This window comes from Pteropus vampyrus, unplaced genomic scaffold, assembly GCF_000151845.1.
Source record: "Pteropus vampyrus isolate Shadow unplaced genomic scaffold, Pvam_2.0 Scaffold19, whole genome shotgun sequence".
NCBI classification, from domain to species: domain Eukaryota; kingdom Metazoa; phylum Chordata; class Mammalia; order Chiroptera; family Pteropodidae; genus Pteropus; species Pteropus vampyrus.
Window position 1 is genome coordinate 8,872,827 of NW_011888800.1, and position 22,510 is coordinate 8,895,336.

Consider the following 22,510-nt stretch of genomic DNA (forward strand, 5'->3'; position numbering starts at 1 on the left):
GTGGCTCAAAAGGCCACTATCTGATTTTTTAAATTATGTGCAAAACGACATTAGATATACTCAATTATGTGCAAAACGACATTAGTATAACGTTGTTTATTTTAAGAATCATAATTGCAAAAATAAATTTATTTATAAATTTATTTTATTATCTATTTGGGGCTCTATTTGGAGATTTACTTTGTATTATAAGCTCCAAGAGAGCAGAGACCTTATTTGGTTTATTTACTACTCTTTCCCCAACACCTAGACTGGCACATGTAGTAGATACTCAGTAACTCTCTGTTGAATGCATAAATAAATATTTTGGCCTAACTGAGGTCATTTAGCCAACCTTCAAAATTTGATGTCTAAACACAAAAGGTAAAATTTTCATATTTTTTTCCTAAGTTCAAAATCATTAATGAAAAAAAATCATTAATGAAGAATTCATGTAACCATTCAGATTTTACTAGTTTAATTTAGTGTAGAGTTAGCAATTAGTTATTAGTATGGTTTTTCTGAAGTTGGACAGGTCTTATGTAAATTGTAGGTAAACCCAAACCAGACTGCTGCTGGGCAAATCTCCTCACTGAACTGCAACATAGATTTTTTTTAACTCAAGAATTCCTCAGCATCTGGCTAGGAGGTCAAATGTTTGGCTACTTCGGATAGATTATTTTGTCCACTTACTCCTCTATGCTGTTTGCCTTTCTGCTTAAATTGGTTACTTGGCACTCCCAGAGAATTTAAATACTCAGAGAGAAAAGTTACACTTTTCATCATAGCCCTAATAAGGTTCTTCATAATAATTTATATTGTGATACAATAATAACAGTCCCCTCAAAGACTAAACAATTCATATCCAATTTCAACTAATCTATTGATACAACCCCTACTCTCTGAGAAATTGAAGAAAACATTTAAAAGAAAAAAAAAATCCGTGAATGGAGAGAGAAAAAGAAAAAAAAAACTACCTTAGGAAAAAATGCAGAATAGGTTCAGTCATGTCAAAAGAGTTAAATAGTGTTCTGTCTCAACCAGTTAGCAAATCATTAGAGTATTTAGAAGAGAAAAAGGGATGAAAGAGGTAGAATATTATGGAGAAGTAGCACTGCCTCTGTCTGGCCTGTAAGCATTTTGAGCCTGTGAATGATTTTAGTGGACCCCGGAAGAAAGAATAATGGTCTGTCAACTAGACTTGAGGGATAAAAAGATTTTTTTTTGTTTGTTTATGTGTGTGGTTATTATTACTACTAAACTATTTTACTTATCTACCCCATTTCACTTCAGTAGGAAAATACAATTTGAATGGATCCTGTGTATGGTATGATTTGACCACTATATAGTTAAACTCCTATACAAGCTAGCTGAGTCATTGCACTTTCTGCTTTTAAAATTTAGTAAGGCTTCAAGTTACTCTTTGTGCTACTTGAGAATAAGAGATTTTTTATTTGCAAAATGGATGTTTCTTGGACTTACATGCTAGATATTGTTCTTAGAGCTAGGTATATATCAGTGACCAAAACAAACAAAAATCCCCACCTATTTAGAATTTATTTTGTGGTGGGGAGAGATAGATAAGGGTAGAGTGTATTAATTAGATGAGTGAAAAGTGCTATAGAGAAAAATAAACAGGGAAAGGAGGAGATAAGGGAGTTTTGGAGGTTGAATAGATTTTAGTTTACAATGGGATGGTCAGGGAAGGCTTCCTTAAGATAACATTTGAGTAAAGACCTAAAAGAGGTAAGGAAGGGAACCTGGCGAATGTCTGAGGAAAGAGTTCTAGGCAGAAAGGCATTATGTAATTTGTACTGTTATAAACACTTTACTACATTGCTGATAGGTGTATAAATAGGTACAATCTCTTTGGGGGGCAGTTTAACAATTATAAATGTTTATGTTCTTTGACCCAGTGAATCCACTTCTAGGAATTTACCCTACAGATATACTCAATTATGTGCAAAACAACATTAGTATAAAATTGTTTATTTTAGAATCATAATTGCAAGAAATTTAAAACAAACGTCTCAGTTGTGGCTGGTTAAATAAATTTTGGTACATGTATACAGTGAAACAGTATGTATAAAAAATATTGAGGTAGCTCTTTATATTGATATAAATAATCTCTGTGTTAAATGACAAAATACAGAACAGCATGTAGGTATGCTGCCATTTGAGGAAAAATGGAGGAAAAGAATATATAATTACTCATTTATGCCTAATATGTCTGGAAGAATATACCAAAAAAACTGAAATCTTATACTTCAGGGAGGAAATTGAGTGACTAGGGATAAGGATGGGAAGAAAACTTTATTGTATATACTTGTGAACTTTGAATCAATGAATGATTATCTTCTCAAAAGTTATAAATTTGTTACTATGATCTTTTATCTTTTAAGATGGAATTGTCAGCCATCTGAAGAAGCAGGCAGGACCAGCTTCAGTTCCTCTCAGAACTGAGGAAGAATTTGAGAAGTTCATTAGTGATAAAGATGCTTCTGTGGTGGGTAAGTGGCAAATATTTGATTATGCCATGAAATCAACTTTGTTTCAAAAACCCTGTATGTCTAAGTAAACAACAAAGTTTAGGTAACATTAGGGGAAATCAAAAATAAAGTCACAGAATTAGCTCAGCATTACTATAATGTGGGGGAAAAGTGATGTCTTGAGTGACTTCTTAGAGATGTGAAGATTTAATTTCAATTAAAGGTCTAAAATAGGAATATCTTCAGCTTTTTCGATCACATCTTAAACTCTGAGCTTTAACTCAAATAATAGGGTAGTTAAGACTGAAAATAGGGTTGTAAGTGGGAGGATACAAGTAAATATAGACCTGTGGTTGCTGTTTTCACAGTCGTAGGGGAATTCAAATTTTAAGATTAAATCCTAGGATTTGTGTATATTTTTATAGCAATATTTGCTTTCTCAAGCATTGCTATATCTCATTTTATTCTTAAAATAACTTGAGCCAGTTAAACATATTCTACATGTTGCGTGTTCTTTGTTTTGTTTTAAATATTTGACTAAGTAAATTTAAACATTTAAGCTGTGTTTTTGCTCCCTTTAATCTCTTATAATAAAACTGGCTTTGTAGCAGTAGAAGATGGTTTATCATTTAGATTTGACTAAAAGCTACTTCTTATCATCTGGATTTTACTGAGTATATTTTACAATGAGTTAACCGCAAACACATTTATTAAACACTTATGTTTCATCCACTTTTCTAGACTTGATGTTCTAAAGACAGGAAAAAATATGGTGAAGTGATTTGCATTTATTTTGACATATTGCCTTATTTAATCCTTCTGATACTTGAAATAGTTTCTGAAACTCTGAGAAGTAAAGCAATTTGCACAAATTTATTCAGTTGGTAAAAACTGAACTTGAACCCTAACAAATCTCCCTTGGCTCCTTCAAAAATGTTTTTTTAAGGGTAGAATAAGAATTCTCATCCTAAATATTTTGTCAAATTTCCTAGGTAGTCATGGCAAAGCAGACGCAGTCCTTTTGCCTACCTCGCTTTGCTTGTCTATAATAGAATAAAGGCTTTGAGAAATAGAAAAAAGTTTTGAATATGTCTCAGCATTTACTGTTTTTTCCTTGTGTTTGACATTTCTTTATAGGTTTTTTCAGTGATTTAGTCAGTGAAGCTCATTCAGAATTTCTAAAGGCAGCCAGCAACTTGAGAGATAACTACCGATTTGCACACAGCAGTATTGAGTCTCTGGTGAACAAGTATGATGATAATGGAGAGTAAGTGACGGAGATGAATGCCCTTGTAAATCTCTGGACCAAGTGTAATCATGTAAACTGATGATTTTTATGTCTGGTTTTTCCAAAAGGTTTGTTGAGTACTTGCTAGGCATTAAGCTAAGTGCTGGACACTGTTGCTGCCTTTGAGGGGCATCTAGTAGAGAGAAACAGTGAATATATGTAAAAACGTAAGTGTAGTGAGCATTATAATATAATGATAGGAATTTATACAGAGTGTGATAGAGTGATTTTTTCCTTTAAGGTAGCAAGTAGAATCAGAAAAATTAAGAGAGGTGACTCTCGAGGTGTGTATTGAAACATTAGTTTTTCCAGGCAAGTTTTGGCAGTCGGGATAAAAATTATTCCAGATAGAGCAGCAGGAGTGAAGGCCATGGGATGTGAAACACTCTAGATATGTGGGGGCCTGTAGTACTGCTTGAGCACTGTTATTTAATCGAGGTCATAGTGAAAGGTAAGGTTGGAGAGGTAAGCAGAGACAAAATAATAGAAGATGTTAAGTGCCATACAAAAGAGTTTATATTTTATATTTTAGATATTTGAGAGCCATCAAAAGACTTTGAACTGGAGAATAATGTGATTGATTTTGTGTTTCAGGAGAAAAGTCACTGGCACTCATGTGGCAGTTTAAAAGGGGAAATGTGGCAAGGCAGTCAAGAGAGTCTAAACTAAGGGTGCCATCTAAGAGTCTAAATTAAGGTAGTATTAGGGGCAATGGAGAGGAAGGAATGAGTATAAAAAATGTAAACAATAGGATTTGGTCCCTAGCCATGTATAAAAAAGATGAGACTAGAATTCAGGAAAAGTTCTGAACTAGAGATATTTATAGGTCAACTGTATGTAAATGATTATGGAAGCCATTAGGCTAGACCACTCAGGGTAAGCATAGAAAGCTTTAAAAAAGAAATTGTGCCAAGGGCTTGTGTTATTCATATTTAACAAAATTCATAGTGTTTACTATGTGCCATTTACTATTAACTCATTTAATGCTCATAACAACCCAGTGTGGCATATCTATTATTACCCCGATTTTACAGAGGAGAAAGCACACAAAGAGATTAATTTGCCTAGCTTCACTCAAAAAGTGGTAGAACTAGGATTGAACCTAGAAAGTCTGGCTGCAGAGTTGGTAACCTTGATCATAAAGCTCTGCCTTTTAGATTGAGAGACGCCAGGTCTGTAAATGGATGTGGAGCCACTTGTGGCTTATTAAGTGTACCACATGTCAGCCTGTTAACCTTAGATTTGTTCATTGTGGCTGCTTCTCATGCTTGACATTTAAAGTGGTCTACCAGCTCCTGATCTTCATAGACCATATGTGAAAGGTGCCTTAAGGTCTTCATGTGTACACCAAGGCCATAATATCATTAAAGATCAACTGCCTTGTTTCTGTTTTTAAGAATGACTGCTCTGAAATTGGTAACTATACTTAAAAAAAAAAAACAAAACAAAAACAACAACAACTTAGCCCTGTTCACATTCTTGTTAGCCTTGCATGTTTTCTATTAGGTTCCCTTTTGCTATGTAGTGTCCCTGTGTTCTATGAAAATACCTGTTTTAATTAACAAAGTTAATGGTTAATCCTGGAAGAGTGAGAGAATGATGTTAGGACTTAAAGGTGCTAAAGCCTAGCCAAAAACAAGTGAGATTGTATGTGGGAGTGTGTGTAATATAGGGAGGATGAATGAAGGAGAAGCTAGAGGCAGGATATGAATAGTTAGAATAGTGATATTTTCTGAGAAAGCTGATATTAAATATAAACCTGTCACTCAGAACCAGATTGGGGTTCAGTTTTAGTTAAAAGTTTAGCTAGAAATTAAAGGAATTTGCTTCAGATGTTCCAGTGGGATGAGGCAAGCTTGGCTTGAGTGGCAAAGTAGTGCTAATGAGAAAAATCTGTAAACTTGGTTTATTGGTATAGAGAAATCTAGAACAAAAGAATTTCTAATGAACTCAAGCCTCAAATATTATATATAATTGTATACCTACCTATAGTATTTTACAACCAAGAGGATTCTTAAAAATATTTTCTCTAATGAAATAATTTTCTTACTGTGTAGAATTGAATTTTCAAGGAAAGTTGCAGGCAAGGTACCTTCCAATAAGAGCAAGCTCCAGTTTATTTTATTGTACATATTGGGGCTTTGGGAATGTTGGGTTCTGTTTGTTATTGTTTTTCAAGGTTTCGAAATTAATCATCTACCCTCTTTGTACTCATGAGACAGCTGTAGCTTAGGAGAATTAAATTGATACCTGGTACAGGTCTTTTCTTGGTGGATCTAGAATTAGAACAAGTTCTCTTTTCAACCCAGGGTTTTTTAAACCCTCATACCCAATTATTGTATTTGAGATTTAGGTGGTTAGCATCTTAGTGTTCATAAGAAGGTCATGTTGCCAAGTCTATAGTCCCAGAAAAGAGTCCTTATGTGCTTAAATTAAATGGTGGTAGTAAAAGCGGCAGCAAGAGTAGTCTGAGCTTTAAATAAAAGATGAGAGACAGTTATTCTGCTGTCTGCTTACTAAGACTTTTTTTTTTAAGGGGTATAACCTTGTTTCGTCCTTCACATCTGATGAACAAGTTTGAGGACAAGACTGTGGCATACAAAGAACAGAAAATGACCAGTGGCAAGATTAAAAAATTTATCCAGGAAAATATGTGAGTACCTTTTTATACCTTGTTTGGGATTTCTTGGCTTCATTATATTTTGTTTACCTCAGTTATTAAACAGCTATGTTATGGATTAAATAGTCTCAATCAAGGAATTATAATGATAATAGTTGAAGTTTATATTAAAGCAGTAATGTGTAGGCTTTAGAACTCCTATTGACCTATAAGGTATATTACTCAGTACTCGTATATATGTTGAAAATTTCTTTCCTTTTTAAGTGTTTTCGGTTACTTTGTATAATTCCATAATACAGCTATAAACCAATCAAGTTTGATAATGGATTATTTCATTTCAGTTTTGGTATCTGCCCTCACATGACAGAAGACAATAAAGACTTGATACAGGGCAAGGACTTACTTACGGCTTACTATGATGTAGACTATGAAAAGAATGCAAAAGGTTCCAACTATTGGAGAAACAGGTAATAAGAGCCATTTTCCTCCTTTGTAAACAAGTTTACCCAATGTGCAAACAGTTTCCTCTAACTATCCTGTTACCATGTGCGATGTGAGAGCAGGTAAGAATAGGAACAGCTAGCTCTCAAAAATATTTGAATGCATAGGGACAAATAACATAAATTTTTTCTAAAATCTATTGGGCGTACCTTCCCTAAGTACTCCTTTACCTTGTGACATAGCTGATTCCTTACCTCCAAGTAAAAGATGCAGATGTGATCTCAAATATACTCTAAAACATTATGCCTACTTGCCCATTGAAACTCTCAGTGCATTTTATCCTTATAAATTTTCTTTTCAGATTAGTCATTATGCCTTCAATAATTTACAGTTTTATATATCAGATTCAGTAGGAATGGATTGTTTAATAGGGTACCATCAGTTTGTCAGTGAAGTTCAGGAAGACATTGGAGTACACCATAGTCCTGTGTCAATGCCCAAGAACACAAGTTCAGACTGATTCCAGAGAGCTACATGGACTGTAAAACTTAGTCTTTGCTTTCTAGACTCTTGCTTTCTTGGTTTCAGACATGTTTTACCACCCTGGTATAGTCTTGGCATAAATTTCTCTTGTTTCCCACAGGGTGATGATGGTGGCAAAGAAATTCCTGGATGCTGGGCATAAACTGAACTTTGCTGTAGCTAGCCGCAAAACCTTTAGCCATGAACTGTCCGATTTTGGTTTGGAAGGCACTGCTGGAGAGATTCCTGTTGTTGCTATCAGAACTGCAAAAGGAGAGAAGTTTGTCATGCAGGAGGAGTTCTCGTGAGTTAGCGTGGGTTTGGGATTTCTGCAAGAAAACTGTTAAAGCCTTTTACACTACTGAGAATTTATAAGGAAGAATGTTGGAATGTGGAGATAGGTCTTCTAGTCAAGACCTTTGACTTTCACTTTTCTCAATTATAGGTACTTTGAGGATCATGATCCTTAGTTCTGAAAACTAACAGAACGATGGCAGCTTGGAATTCTTCCATGGTTATTTCCACCCTGCCATTAGAAATAGTAAAACACTGGACAGTGTCTTTGAGATTGATATCATTTCAGACCAACCTAGTCCCCTCCCAACACTACAGAATGATTTTTCTTCTTGGAATACCACATTGGCCTAAAGTAAACTCAGGGAATTGGAGAGGTCTTCAAACTCCAGATAACTTTGACCTTCACTTTCTGAAATTTTGGGGGATCAAGACAAGAGAAAATGAGATACCACAAATAGGCACTGTTCTCTAGAGCAGGGGCCCCCAACTCCCTGGCTGTGGACCGATACTGGTCCATGGCCTGTTAGGAACCGGGCCGCACAGCAGGTGGTGAGTGGTGGGCGGCCAGCAAAGCTTCATTTGTATTAGCAGCCACTCCCCAGCACTAGCATCACCACCTCAGCTCCACTTCAGATCATTAGGCATTAGATTCTCATAGGAGCACCAGGTTCTCATAGGAGCACCGGTCCCTGGTGCCAAAAAGGTTGGGGACCTCTGTGTCTAGAGCAACAAAATAAGACTGGTTCTTAGGCAGAATTGAATTTTCAGATGACCATTGTTTTCTTCCTTCTCTGCCCTTTCTAATACACAAAGACTACACTAGAAATACAAGGAGGTGGTTGGTTTTTTTGTTCAGTAATTCTGCATATCGAGAGAGAAAACTCTCCCCTTTTTTTAGCTTCCAATTTCTAGTCTTGAAATTGAAGCTACAATATGTAGAAAGTATTCTTATATTTTAATCCTCTCAGTGGTGGGAGTAAATTAAGAAACCTGACCCTTCAATTGGCAGGCGTGATGGCAAGGCTCTTGAGAGATTCCTGCAGGATTACTTTGATGGCAACCTGAAGAGATACCTGAAGTCTGAGCCTATTCCAGAAAGCAACGACGGGCCCGTAAAGGTGAGGCTCTCACAGCCTCCCCAAGCCTCTACACAGCTGCCTCTTCTCATTTTTTCCCCAAAAATGCTGGGTTTAAGTGAAGACCTTGTTAGCTATCATGTTTTTTTTTGCTATAACCTCCCACTCCCAACCCCGAGTCATAAAATAAGTATTAGCAGAGCTTATAATGCTCAAAAGGGGCAGGAGTATAAATCCTTCATAGAATTTTCTGATGGTATTTATATCAGAGCTAGGTTACTCTTTGGGACAGAGCAAACTAACCCCTAAGAATAATTTTAAGGTTGTCGCCCTGAAATTATTTTAAAGAAGGATTGGGTAACACTTGTTTCCTGTGACTTCCTTAACTTATTTGACAAGAGACAGAGATGGGAATTAGTCTACGGCCATGCCATCCTAAACAAGTCTGATCTTGGAAGCTAAGCAGGATTGGGCCTGGTTAGTACTAGGAAGACCAGGTGCTGTAGGCATAAAAAATTAATAAAAATTAAGAGGGATTGTAAGATGACAAGGTCCTTGCGATCTTTGAGGTCAACCAAGGGTTGCCTTGCATAAAAAAGAGAGAGAGAGAGATGGGAATTAATTGGTTTCTGAGGGATGGCAACATTTTTAATACAGTCTCTCCATGTGATTTGGGTTTCAGTGGCAACACATCAAGTTTTAGAGGGATTGGGTCCAGAAACAAATATAGCTCATGAATTTATTCTTCAACTCACCTTACCAACTAGAGAATCTTCTGTATTTTCCAGGTAGTAGTAGCAGAGAATTTTGATGAAATAGTGAATGATGTAAATAAAGATGTGCTGATTGAATTTTATGCTCCTTGGTGTGGCCACTGTAAGAATCTGGAGCCTAAGTATAAAGAACTGGGAGAGAAGGTATGTCTGAAGATAAATTTGGGTTGGGATGTTTACACACATACTTGCATTAGCTAATTAGTTACCCTGATTAGTTCAGCACCTATGTACTGATAGATTTTTTCAACTATCTACTATACTCACTTTCTCCTGACTTCTCCCTAGTGTCTAACCTGTGCAGTGCTTTAACTTTACTCCTCAGACTCAATCTAGATAATGGTTAAAAGTATACAGGCTTCTGAATTTTTGTGATGGCTTATATGAATCCATTATGTTCTTTCATCTTAAAACACTTATCTCTTATAATGTCTTATTTAGGCCAGGTAGTTTTAAAAGTGGCTGCATATAGAGTCTTAATATGGAACCGAGAGAGACCAGTAAAGCTTGTGAAAGGCTAGATACTACGTGCAAGTGTTAGTACTCTTCCCATCTAAGTAGCAAAACTTATCCAGGTGTTTGAAAATGCAGTTGTTTTAAGTCGTGAATTGACTAAGTGTTCCTTAGTCACTAAAAACTTGAAATTTAAAGATCTAACCTTTTTATTAACAGCTCAGAAAAGACCCAAATATTATCATAGCCAAGATGGATGCCACAGCCAATGATGTGCCTTCTCCATATGAAGTCAGAGGGTAAGTAGATTAAAAGCTAATAAAAGTGTCTAGGCACTTGGCAGGAAAAAAATAAACTTATAAACCATTTTTTTATTGGGTGTAAAAAAATAAACTTATAAACCATTTTTTATTGGTGCGGGGAGTTTTCATACTCCAGTTGAGCCCAGAACCACTGATGCCTTCCTTGTTTAGAGTTCTGCAGCGTGGGCTCATATGACTGCCACAGATTTTGAGCTCTCCTATTCCTGAGTTTTGAAAGGATGTAGCCTAGCCACTGATGGAGACTGGTATCTGGTCTAATTAGAAATCATGAAGAGAAGTTATTGCCAAAAACAGTTATTGGGGAAGTGTATGTCAGAGTTACTCTGGAACCTAAAATTAGTCAACTCTTTTTTTTTCTTCTTTCTTCAGTTTTCCTACCATCTACTTCTCTCCAGCCAATAAGAAGCTAGATCCAAAGAAATATGAAGTAAGTGTATTGTCTCATCTCTCCACAAATAGATACACATACACACACTTGTACATATCTAGCTCTTTAAGTTTATTTAACTGGAAACTCAATTCTGATTGTCAATATATGTGGTTGTTGATGTTTTTACAAACTCAAGTCTTCCTATTGGGAAAAAACGCAGGGTTCTTTAAAAGGATAAGTTTTCAGAGTTATCTTTTCTGTTTTCAGGGTGGCCGTGAATTAAGTGATTTTATTAGCTATCTACAGCGAGAGGCTACAAACTCCCCTGTAATTCAAGAAGAGAAACCTAAGAAGAAGAAGAAGGCACAGGAGGATCTCTAAAGCAGCAGCCAAACATACCACTTTGTAAAAGGACTCTTCCACCAGAGCTGGGAACACCATTGGGGAGGACTGGGACCCAGATGAGATTATTACCTCTCAGGGCTGAGAGGACAGATGAATATTATCTGAATCCTGTTAAATTTTCTCTAAACTGTTTCTTAGCTGCACTGTTTATGGAACTACCAGGACCAGTTTATGTTCATGGTTTGGGGAAAAATTATTTGTGTTGGGAGGAATGTTGTGGGGGTGGGGAATTGAGTTGGGGGGTTATTTTCTAATTTTTTTTGTACATTTGGAACAGTGATAATAAATGAGCCCCCTTTAAACTGTCTTTTTTTCACAAGATGGGAAACCAAAGATTCTTTAGACCAGCACTGTACCAATTGAACTTTCTGCAGTAATGAAAATGTTCTATAATCTTCATTGTCTAGTACATGTAGCTATTGAACATTTGAAATGTGGCTATGAACTACATTTAAAATTTTTATTAAATAGTCACATATAGGGCTAGTGGCTGATATTGGTCAGTATAGCTGTAGACCAACTAACTGGGTCCATAGTTATCACCTGTAAATCCTTTCTAGATTTCATCACTTTCTATCCTTTCATGTTTATTGCCCCAGCCTCTAGCCTGATAATTAGAATAAATGTTCAATAGCTACATGTACTTTTCTTGTTGGGCTCTGTTTCTGACCTTGTCCATGCCCTAAGGATGGGTTGCCATTTATCCTTGCCATGCAGCTGAGCATGTTTATACCTCCCAAGGGCTGTTGTCTGCCCAGAAATGCCCTGCATGGGTGTGGCATCAGGTTGGGGTTCTATCCAAGTTGTTTCAGTAACTGCTGACACTGCTGGGTGCAGCTCTCTTCCCCAAAGCCCAGGGTGTGGCCTATTAACCCCCCTCCAGTGGACTGGGAAAGGAAGAATCATCATTCCTACTTGTGATTGAAGTATCCGCTTTCTTCTGCAACAATGAGGAATGAAAAGGATAGAACTGGTATGATCTTTTATTCAAATGAATTGAACCATTTCCTTTCTTTTTGTAAGTCTAAATCTTATCCATGGTTATAGTTTTCAGTCACCGGAAAATTCCAGATGGGAGCCCTAATTGTAAGTGAACCTCAACTTGGATGTTTAGAAAAGGAGAACTTTATTCCTACTGTAATCTCTAGTTGTCAGTTATAAGACGGATTTGGTAGAGCCTTATAGCAAAATATATATAAGGATCAAACATAGTGCTTTAAAAAAGTAAAGATGCCTAGCCATAATCTTAGAGATTCTAAATTTTTAGTGAGCCCAGAAGTGGTTCAGATATATAGCCAGGGGTAAGAACCACTGCCTTGAAAAACTTAAGGAAAACATAAACTTATACAAAGGACACAAATAGTTTTAATTTTTTAGCCATGTCTGTAAAAGAATTCACTTTTAGTACATTATATCCAGGTGTATTACAGTTCCTTTACCTCTGTCCCCAAGAGTTTTGATTGTTTCTTTAGAGAGGCTACCAGGCTAAATTCTAATGTCCTCAAGGTTTCTCACCCTAGAACTGGTGTCATTTCTCAGGATTTGAAAATGATCTGACTGAACTAAGGGTGAAGAAGCCAAGCCTCTGCTGCTTTTCCTAGTCTGCTGGGCACAGCTTTGGAGTGTTGGCATTGTGCCCACACCCTAAAAATTAAAATGTCAAGAATGAAAAAGAAACCTAGAGCAGCTCTCCTACTTGCCACCATTGACTCAGCAATAAGAAGAGCAGACAATTATACTATAGTTTGTAGCTGCTTCGTTCCTTCTTATCTCACTGGGAAGAGGGTCAAAAGCCCTTTGACCACTTCAGCTGCCTCTGTTCTTTTCCTCAAACTCCAGGATGAGACCTTTAATGTGGGACAATTTCAGATGCAGGTACTCACAGCGACGCTTTTCTTCCCTGTAACCTGGATGCCGCTGCAGAGAAAAAGCATCCATGTCAAAATATATATATATTTTAAATCCATTTCTACCTTCTTGCTACCATTCCCAGACCTTGTCTTACCTTTCTGAACCTTTTATATTCCTGAACTATCTTTTCTTCCAGCACCTGAAACAAAGAAAATGCTAGCACCAAGTTTAACCTTAAGAAAAAAGCTCCAGTTCTCTGAAGGGAAATAACTTCCCTTCTCATGCTACCAAATGATACAGACTAATTTTTCTCTTGAAACAGGCCCCCTTGTCACTTTTGTCACTGAACAAACACAAGTGCGTGGGCAGTTAGTAGGGAATTTATAGCCAGTAGAGCTGGAAAGCCAGCCTGTGTCCAGTCCTTACCTTGTATTCTGGAGTTCCCCGCTGAACTCTCTTGATCTCTGCTCCCAACTCCATGAACTTTTGGCTTGCAGCCCCAACTCTAGCATGCAGGATGCGGTATTCAGCATAATCTGTCTCAAAGTCCTTCTCATAAGCATGTCGCTGCTCTGTACTGTGGATGGCCCCATATTGCCTGCCAGGAGCAGAGTTACCATTTTCAACTTTATTGTCCCAAAAGCTTCCAGCTCCCAGGAAGTTTATGTTAATATATGCACAAGGTTTAATAAAATTGAAAATGGCAGGGGACTCACAGGAGGTAATCTGGTACCTCTTCAGGGCTTGGGTATTCAGAGTCTGTGAAGGAAGCAAGAAGAAATGAAGGTGACTATTGGCCCTTTTTTTCCACACAATGGCAGTTTTACCTTCCTCTCATTAACTCACTTGCTTGAACTGAGGGACTGTGCTCCAGCCTGGGGCCCATGACTTCGTGTGTATCTTCTTGGTCCCAATCTTCTCCCTCATGGAGGTCCTCGCTGAGCAGCCCTTGTAAGGGACTTTGAGCTAGAGGCAGAGTTCTGAGCCTCTTTTCTCTTAGCTCTATAGTGGCCGCAGGCGCTGGACGTTTCTGTTGGGGAAAATGTCTTATTAACGGTATGTCAGAAGCTTATTCTGCCCTTCTCTTGAAAATTACTTCCATATAATGATCTCTGGGAACATCAAAATGAAGGCTTCCAATTTTTAAGTTTTAGTTTGATTGGACAAAGCTCTCTGAAAAATCCTTGCTATTACAACTTACCTTGCTCAGATGTTTCTGGCCAGCAGAGGAAGGCAGTGCCTGATCAGGCTCTCTGTTTGGAAGATGGGTCTGGTTCCTAGAGTATTTGAAAAGGGAATGGGAGAAATGAAGACTAGGATAGGAAGTAGGGCTAGATTTCTTATTATGGCATTTAGGGTGGAGATTCGAGGAAGGCAATACCAGGGCTTCCTAGATTATTCCCACCCTACCCGCAAGTACCTCACTTCCCACTGTGCCATGTGTTCCCTCGAGGATCCTAGGAGTGACTCTCCTTGGCTGCTTGCTGATGGATCTGGCACCTGGCAGGGAAAGTAGCAGGGGCACTTGGCTCCCTAGGCTTCAGGCTTTACCCCACCTTATCCCAGCTCCCTCCAGTTTCTTGCCTTACCTCTTCTAGTGTCACCTGTGATTGTGAACCTGTGTCTCCTTCAGAATAGTCTCCCACGTTCTGCCAGTTCTTAGGATCTCTGGCATCTTCAGTCAGGTTGTGTTCCTGAACTAAAGATGGGGCTGGGATAGAATCCATGGCTGCCCAAATAGTGAGGCGGTCCCTGAGTGGGCCCAGGCAGTGGAGGCGGTTAGGCCCAGATCTGAAAAGGGATGGTGAAAAAAACCCAGGAGGGCGAACTTTTAAGTACCTCTGTACATTCTCTTCCTGGACTTATCACAAACTCTCACCTGCTACCTGTCTGTTCCCCCTTACCTGCCTAAGCGTTGGTACACAAGATCCAAGCCACCACCAGGGCCCTCCTGGCCACACTGGGACACTATGAAGGAGAAGAGGCAGGACCAGCCACGGCCTGGGAACCTCAGATACTGGGGGTGAAAGAAGACGGTAAGCCCCACGAAGTTAGCCCCTCCCCCTCCCGCCAATGCCATTTCTCCCTGAGCCAGCCTAAGGCTGAAGATGGGTCCCACGGGACTCGTTAGCACACCAGGTGCAGCTGCGCCTGAGTTCCCAGGAGGTTGAAAGGGTACGGTCTCTTCAACCATAGCCTCCTGGGACTACAACCCCAGCAGCCCCCTCACCCCATTTGAGGTTCAGTTCTCGGAACTTCTTCAGACCGTGACTGCTCTCAGCCTCCCGCCCTGACAGTACCTTTCTTGAGCCCGCGTCTGTTCTTCCCCGCACCCTGCATCCTTTACCACACCCCAGGCCTGCACTTACCCCTCGGTTGCCTTGGAAAGCGATCACTGGCCGAAACTGCAGAGAGAACACAGACGCGAGTTTAGCGCTGGTGAAGCGGCGTCCGCAGAATCCTGCGTTGGGTGCTCGGAGGGACCTGCCTCGCGGGCTTCACTTGGAGAAGTGGGGAGGCCGGAGCCTGAAAATGCCGCCCTCCAGCGCCAGGTCCCTTCGCCAGGGTCTCCGGCTGAGGCACGAGGTCCGGAGGAGTAGGGGCTAGGGAAGATGGAACCCGGGGTCGGCCGCACCTGTTGTCGCTGACACTCTTGCAGCTCCCGCAGCGCCGCATCGTTGAACCTGAGCAGCAGGAGGCTGGTCCGGGCAGGGGGGGTGAAGCAGAGCCGGAGCTTTCCACTCAGAAACTCCTGGGGTCCCGCCATGCCCACGAGGTTGAGCGCAAGCAGAACTGGAGCCACAGGCAAGGGACACCACCACTGCCTTCGCTGTGCAGGGCTAGACTTGCACAGCCGGTAGCCCAGGTCGGCCCCGCCCCCGACAGGATCCCACCCCCGGCCCCACCCACAGCCCGCTCCACTCCAGAGGTTTCCCAGCCGCGTGGGCGGCGCTTCGCTCTCCCAGCCTACGTCCATGAGAACCCCAGCGGTTTCTTCTTGGATTGGCATGCACCTCTTTGAGCTTGCGGTTAGGGAGTCTCTCAGCTCCAGGAGAAAGTCTGCGGCAAGTTACAGACCCGTCACCCAGAATCTTCAGTCCTGCCTTAGTTTCCCCCAGGCAACCTGAAGTCGGTGTTGCTGTCTAAGTGAAGCTGAACCGGTAACCTCTGGAGGGTTTTAAGCTCAGAGGGGTGGAAGAGAGGGCCCGGTTACTAGGCGGGCTCGGCTTACCACGCCTCGAAGACCTAGAGCCCCCAGGGACTGGAGAATGGCGGACCCAAAGGGGGATTCCTGACGCCAGCACCTGGTGCAGCACTCTTACTTTTCTCCGCCCGCGGTACTGCTGCAGACCTGAAACCGATTTCTAACTAAGGCTAGAGAGAAAATCGGGCCCCATGAGTGTCGTGGCATTAGTGAAGCGGGGCTGTCGCAGGCTGGAACGCCCCCCACTGATGGGCGGGGGTGGGGGTGATGGCAGATGAGAGGTAGGAAGACTCAGTCCTGGGTCTCTCCTCTCAAGTGGTAAACACTTGAGATAGGTGTGAAAGGCAGCTAGCTTACTCCCTCAGGAGGGCCAAGAGGTACGATAAAGTTGCCAGGCATTCTGGAGATCCAGATCCTGGTCCAGTGAGACCCCAGGACCAATCTCTGGTCGGCCCTTGGTGTTTCCACTCATCCTTGTTTGGGTATGTTTCCCATGAGCCTTGGTGTTGTGTTCTCTTTCCTAACCAGGATCCCTGTGCTGAATATCTAGATCTGCATAATCCCAAGTGACCTTAATGCCCTCCACCCCAAATCAAATTAACATTTGTCAAACCTCATCAAATTATACACTCAAAACGTGTATATTTTAAATCATCTAAATTATACCTTAATAAAGTTGACTTCAAAAATCAGAGCAATAAACCTCCAACTCCAACAACATTTACTGGTCCATCTCCTCGGGGCTCTCTACCCATCTGGGTGACAATCTGCTAATTTGTTGTGGCAATGGATAAACTGGTCTCCCAGGGTTCCTTTTCTTCTCCGATGACATCTGTGGCTTTTTGTTAGATTTTCTTGAATTTAGAATGGTAAAATTGGCCCAAGAGGAGGGAAGGAGCAGTGCTGTAAGAGGAGGCAACTGGGGAAGATATTTCCGGGATGGGGAAGGGAGGTAGGGATCTAACGTTTGTTGGGTGTCCACCGTGTGTCAGGATCTTTGCATATTATTTAATCGCTACAATAACTTTTTTTAGAACAGGTATTATTCATATTTTTCATTCATTTATTCGACAATATTTATTGAGCCCTTACTCTGCACCAGACACTATACTAGATCCTTGGGCTACATCAATGAACAGATTGGGAGATCTTGCTTTGGGAGAGCTTACATTCTCGAGTGGAAGGAGACATCATAAACACACCTAAGAAATAAACATAAAATATATATGTTTATATATTTTGTATAAACAAAAAGTATATGAGGGTGGAAGGAGGTTGATGACGATAAAAGGGTTCAAATATATGGTGACGGAAGGAGACTAGACTTTGGGTGGTGAGCACACAAGGCAATATACAGATGATGTATTATAGAATTATACACTTGAAACATAATCTTATTAACAAATGTCACTCCAATTAATTTAATTAAAAAATATATGTTAAAAGGTGATAAGTGCTACAGAAAAAAGGAAAAATAGAGCAAGGTAAGAGGATCTGGACGTGGAGGAGGAGGAAGTAGAGGAGGGTGGAGTGGGTTGACTGTATATTAACGTGGTCAGAGAAGGCCTTCTGGAGATGAAATTTGAGCAATGCCCTAAAGGAGGTGAGGGAATTGGCTAAGCTGTACAGTTGGAAGATATGCTTTCCAGATGCAGGGATTAGCCAGTGCAAACTGTAAGTCAGAAGTTGCCTAGAGTTTGTGAAGAAAAGTTGAGGCCAGTGTAACTGGAATAAAGTGAGTGAGGGGGAGAGTAGTAAGGCGAAATCAGGAAGGTAAAGAGCAGGGACAATTACATCATGAAGGGCCTTGTGGATCATTGTAAGGACTTTGGCTTTTACTTATAATGGAATGGGGAGTCATTGCAGGGTTTTGAGGGGAGGAGTAACAGGCAGTCACTTCTATTTTAAAAGGATCACTCAGGTTGCTGTTTTAAGAATAGACTAGGGGACAGGATAAAAGCAGTATGCCCAATTAGGAGGTTATTGCAGTAATCCAAGGTAGAGATGGTGGTGGCTTGTACCAGGGGGTAACAGGAGGTGGGAGAAGGGGTAGGGTTCTGGATATATTGAGGGGAGAAGATTTCCTGATGGATTGAGTGTGGTATGTGAAAGAGAAATGGCATCAAGGATAACTCTAGGATTTTTGGCCAGAACTACTAGAAGGATGAAATTGCCATCAACTGAGGTAGGGAAGACTGCAAGTGGAACAGTGTTAGTTCTGAACGTTTTGAGTTGTCTGTTAGAATCCACATGGGGATGTGGAGCAAGCAATTATATACACAATCTTGGTCTTTGATTATGCTCTTGGGCCACTGGATATATCAACTGTAACATTTGTTCTACCTCTGAGCTTCCTGCTATAGGAACGACCATATTTTTGTGTGTGTGTGAGCTGCCTTGAGTCAGATTTCTGTTACTTCAGCCAAATATATATTAATAAACACATAAACAATAGGAACAGCATATGCCAAGGCCCTGAGGTGAGAAAAACTTAAAAAATTTTAATTATGGTAAAGTGCACAACAGAATTTACCATCAGCACCATTTTTAAGCACACAGTTCAGTAGTGTTTAGTACATTCATACTGTTGTACAGACTATCTCCAGAACGCTTGTCATTTTGGAAAACTGAAACTCTATACCCATTAAACAACAAATCCTCATTTTCCACTCCTCCCAGCCCCTAACAACCATCCTTTTCCTTTCTGTTTCTATGAATTCAACTACTCTAGGTACCTTATAAGTGGAATCATACAGTACTTGTCTTTTTGTGACTGGTTTATTTAACCTAGCATAATGTCCTCAAGGTTCATTCATGTTATAGCATGTGTCAGAATTTTTTTAAGGCTAACTAAGATTTCATTCTATGTATATATCCACCTTTTGTTTATCCATTTGTCTGTCAATGGACACTTGAATTGCTTTCATGTTTTGGCTGTTGCGAATAATGCTATGAACACGGGTGTATAAATGCCATATTTAAAAAATGTATTTAAAAACATTACTCTGAGGAGAGGTCCATAGTCTTTACTAGATTTCTAAAAGGGTCCATGGCAGATAAAAATCCCAGTGCCTAGGCTGGTCAGGATTCGAACCTATCTTGATATAGAAGAGTATGGGCCGCTAATGTGGCATGACCTCGTAAGTGTAAAGGATAAGCATAGTTTGTGCTTATCTTTTGTGCTTACCTCGTAAGTGTAAAGGATAAGCATAGTTTGTGCTTATCTTTTACACTTACGAGGTCATGTCATATTAGCAGCCCATACTCTTCTATATCAGGATAGGTTCTGCATCAGTATATGGAAGAGGAAGAAGACATTTTTCAAATATATATGTAACCTTATTTCTATAGAGTCATTGTTTTGGATCTTCTCATCCCTTTTCCCCTCATCCTCCTTATCACCACATACTTTGGACCTATGCATTGGACATAGAGATGTTCCTCTTCTTACCAGAGTCTGCTAGGCCTGCAGCCCTGTGGCTTTGGGGTGTCACTCTGCACTAAGTGAGCTCACTTTACTGGGAGCCACATGTTCCCCCAGGGTCCTGATGCTGCTGTTTTAAGGGTACATGCTAACAGATGGCCCCAGCACAAGAACTTGAACCCCTGTCTTGAGCCGAACAGAAGTAGAACCATACATATTTTCCAGTAGGCTAGCCCAGACTCTGCTATGTATTAACTCCTTGCTTCTAAACTTCCATATAAAGGGTTGAGGGAGAACTAGAAAGGGAATACTTGAAGGGAACAGATAAATAGATTGCCATAGGAGAGATGGTTATAGGACAGTACAGTAGGGTTTTAGTAAGCAGAGAGCGGGCTGCATGGAATAGGAAGAAGAGAAGAGAATTGGAATTGAAAAAGGTTGGAGACTGTCAGAGAAACTTGCTTTATCCCCTGGTGTCTCTCAGAGAGAAGAGAGGAGATAGAATTTATGACTGTCTGAATAATGCAAATGCAATTTGGCTGAACCAAGGAAGAAGCAAAGGTATCTGAGAGGATGTGCTGCTCTGAGACCTTGGGTTTGCTCATGATATGTTCATAAATGTAGTAGGACAGGTTAGAGGTGCTTGGTGGAGGCAAGTAGCCTTTCAGGAGCACCAATGGTCAGGAATGAGACAACATCACCCAGTCCAGGAGAAGCCCAAGGTGAAAGGGTAAAGTGCCTTAGCTCCCCAACTCAGGCATTTCCTGATTCATATTTAGCAGCTCCACAAGAATGGAGACCTCAGCCAGCCCTGGGTCTCCCTGGACTTAGAACCTACTCCCAGTGCAAAGCCACTTTTTTTTGTGGGGATCCCCTCGGCCATGTTCTTTCTGCATTCTTCTCCTATCCTGGCTATCCTTGACTCTGGATCTGTTCCTGGAGGTTCTTTTTCTATCAACACTCTCTTCTCTCAGTCTAGACTTATTGCCCACCAGGGGTAGGGGGCAGACGTGAGGGGGATAGTAAATGAAGAGTTCATAAGAGATTGTACCTAGACCTCTTTCTCATTCTACTCTCTCCTAGGCTATTTCATTCATTACCATAAATTGGATTTTTAACTGAGTATTTATTTATTTTTATGGAAGTTATACGTATCCATACAAGTTCTATACAAGATTTACAATGAAAAACAGTAACTCTTATCCTGCTTCCCAGTGCTTAAAGGGGATTACAACTCTTTTAGCTATTTCTTCTGGCATTTATTGCTTTTCTTAAAATATCATACCATTTTTGGATTTTTAAGTTTTAGATGTGAGCCACTGACTTCTATTTTAAAAATGAGGACTTAATGCTTTCATCTTCCTCACAAATATGCATGTACTTTCCATCCTCCTGATGTAGTAATGTTACATTTGTTATGTCAATATTGAATGTTTACATTTCATGAGTTTATAAACATTATTTACAAACCAACAATTAGTGTACTGTTTACATTTCCTTTTTTATATGTTTCCCCCCTGAAATTAGTAATTATCTCTCTTTAGTTTTTTAGTTATCTATGTACTTATTATCAATTAATTCTCATATGCTCTTCTAGAAATCTCTCAGTGTATTCAAACACAATCAGGTAATTTATCAGTTTTATCATTTCCATTTTTTTCCTTCCAATCTGAAATTGTTTCTCCCAAAGCCTGCTGGAAAGCTATCATCTTTGGATCCTTCACCAGCAGCCAGGGGATATCCTTCACTTATCTTCTACATTGGATACTCTTTATCCTGGTTTCTATGACTTGTTTGTTTACTCTCTCATTTTTGGTAGAATACATCTCCAATAGCTTCCTGAAAGGGGTGCATGGCAGATAAGTTCTTTGAGACTTCATGTGTCTTTATTCTATTCTCATACTTAATTGAAAGCTTAGCTGGGTGAAAAAGTATAGGTTGTTAATTATTTTTCTTCAGATAGTTGATGACATTGTTCCATTGTCTTCTGGCTTCCAGTGTTCCTGCTGACAAGTCTGAAGTCATTCAATTATCCATCCTTTGTATGTGACCTATTTTGTGTCTCAGAAGCCTTTAGGATCTTCTCTTTGACTCCAGTGTCCTGATATGTGGTAGATATTTTCTCATTCCTTGTTATGGGCACTCAGTAGGCCCCCTACGTTTTTGTTATACTTTCTTCTCATTCCAAAACTCATATAATTCAGATGTTGGACCTTCCTGAATTGATTCTCTAATTTTCTTATTTTTCCCCCTCTCCTGTTATCTATCACTTATTGTCCAGTTTTCTAGAATACTTTTTTCAACTTTTATCTTCCAACCCTGCTATTGATTTTTTTCTATCAGTTATCATATTCTTAATTTCCAAGAACTCTTTATTATTCTCTGAATTTTTTTTTTATAGCTCTCCTATTTTTGTTCAATATCTTCTTCATCTCAAAGGAAATATAGTCCCTCCTATTTTCTTTTGTTCCTGGAATTGTTTTTGTATCCTCTGATAACTTATTTTCTGTTTCTGTTTTGTTTGGTCTGTTTTCATGTTAAGAGTGTTGTCTTCAGTGCTTGGTGATCCTTGGCTAGCCACCCATCTCTACAAGCAAAGCTAAAAACTTGTAAGCATGGAGAGGGCTAGCTGCACTTTAAGATAACCTGACTAGATCATTTTATTATGTGGCCCCTTAAATTAATCTAATTATCCCAACTTTTTCCCACCTCAGGGCCTTGGCATATGCTGTTCCTATTGTTTATGTGTTTATTAATATATATTTGGCTGAAGTAACAGAAATCTGACTCAAGGCAGCTCACACACACACAAAAATATGGTCGTTCCTATAGCAGGAAGCTCAGAGGTAGAACAAATGTTACAGTTGATATATCCAGTGGCCCAAGAGCATAATCAAAGACCAAGATTCCTTCTGCCACTCACTTTGCTTCAACCTAAAGTTGGCCTTTCAAGGTCATAGAAGTCAGGAGCAGTAGGGGCTATGCGCTTCTTTG

The 22,510-nt window shown here is 39.9% G+C and overlaps 2 protein-coding genes across 2 annotated transcripts in view; one reads left to right on the forward strand and one right to left on the reverse strand.

Moving 5' to 3' along the window:
• PDIA3 (protein disulfide isomerase family A member 3) overlaps positions 1-11,343 on the forward strand; it is a 20,770-nt gene extending 9,427 nt beyond the window's left edge. The window contains exons 4-13 of the mRNA XM_011355016.2: positions 2,382-2,489; positions 3,606-3,735; positions 6,293-6,409; positions 6,718-6,843; positions 7,461-7,643; positions 8,646-8,754; positions 9,501-9,629; positions 10,158-10,237; positions 10,631-10,688; positions 10,899-11,343. Coding sequence (XP_011353318.1) covers positions 2,382-2,489; positions 3,606-3,735; positions 6,293-6,409; positions 6,718-6,843; positions 7,461-7,643; positions 8,646-8,754; positions 9,501-9,629; positions 10,158-10,237; positions 10,631-10,688; positions 10,899-11,012 — 1,154 coding nt within the window. The 3' untranslated portion in view covers positions 11,013-11,343. The remainder of the gene's footprint in view (positions 1-2,381; positions 2,490-3,605; positions 3,736-6,292; positions 6,410-6,717; positions 6,844-7,460; positions 7,644-8,645; positions 8,755-9,500; positions 9,630-10,157; positions 10,238-10,630; positions 10,689-10,898) is intronic.
• Positions 11,344-12,835: 1,492 nt separating this feature from the next.
• On the reverse strand, positions 12,836-16,250 carry ELL3 (elongation factor for RNA polymerase II 3). The gene is made up of 11 exons (XM_011355015.2): positions 15,523-16,250; positions 15,257-15,292; positions 14,792-14,904; positions 14,477-14,678; positions 14,308-14,387; positions 14,089-14,164; positions 13,734-13,917; positions 13,604-13,646; positions 13,314-13,485; positions 13,042-13,086; positions 12,836-12,953 (listed from the first exon to the last, which is right to left on the reverse strand). Exons 1-11 carry the CDS (start codon positions 15,895-15,897, stop codon positions 12,843-12,845), a joined length of 1,437 nt encoding a protein of 478 aa, XP_011353317.1. The 5' UTR covers positions 15,898-16,250; the 3' UTR covers positions 12,836-12,842.
• Between the last annotated feature and the right edge of the window lie 6,260 nt (positions 16,251-22,510).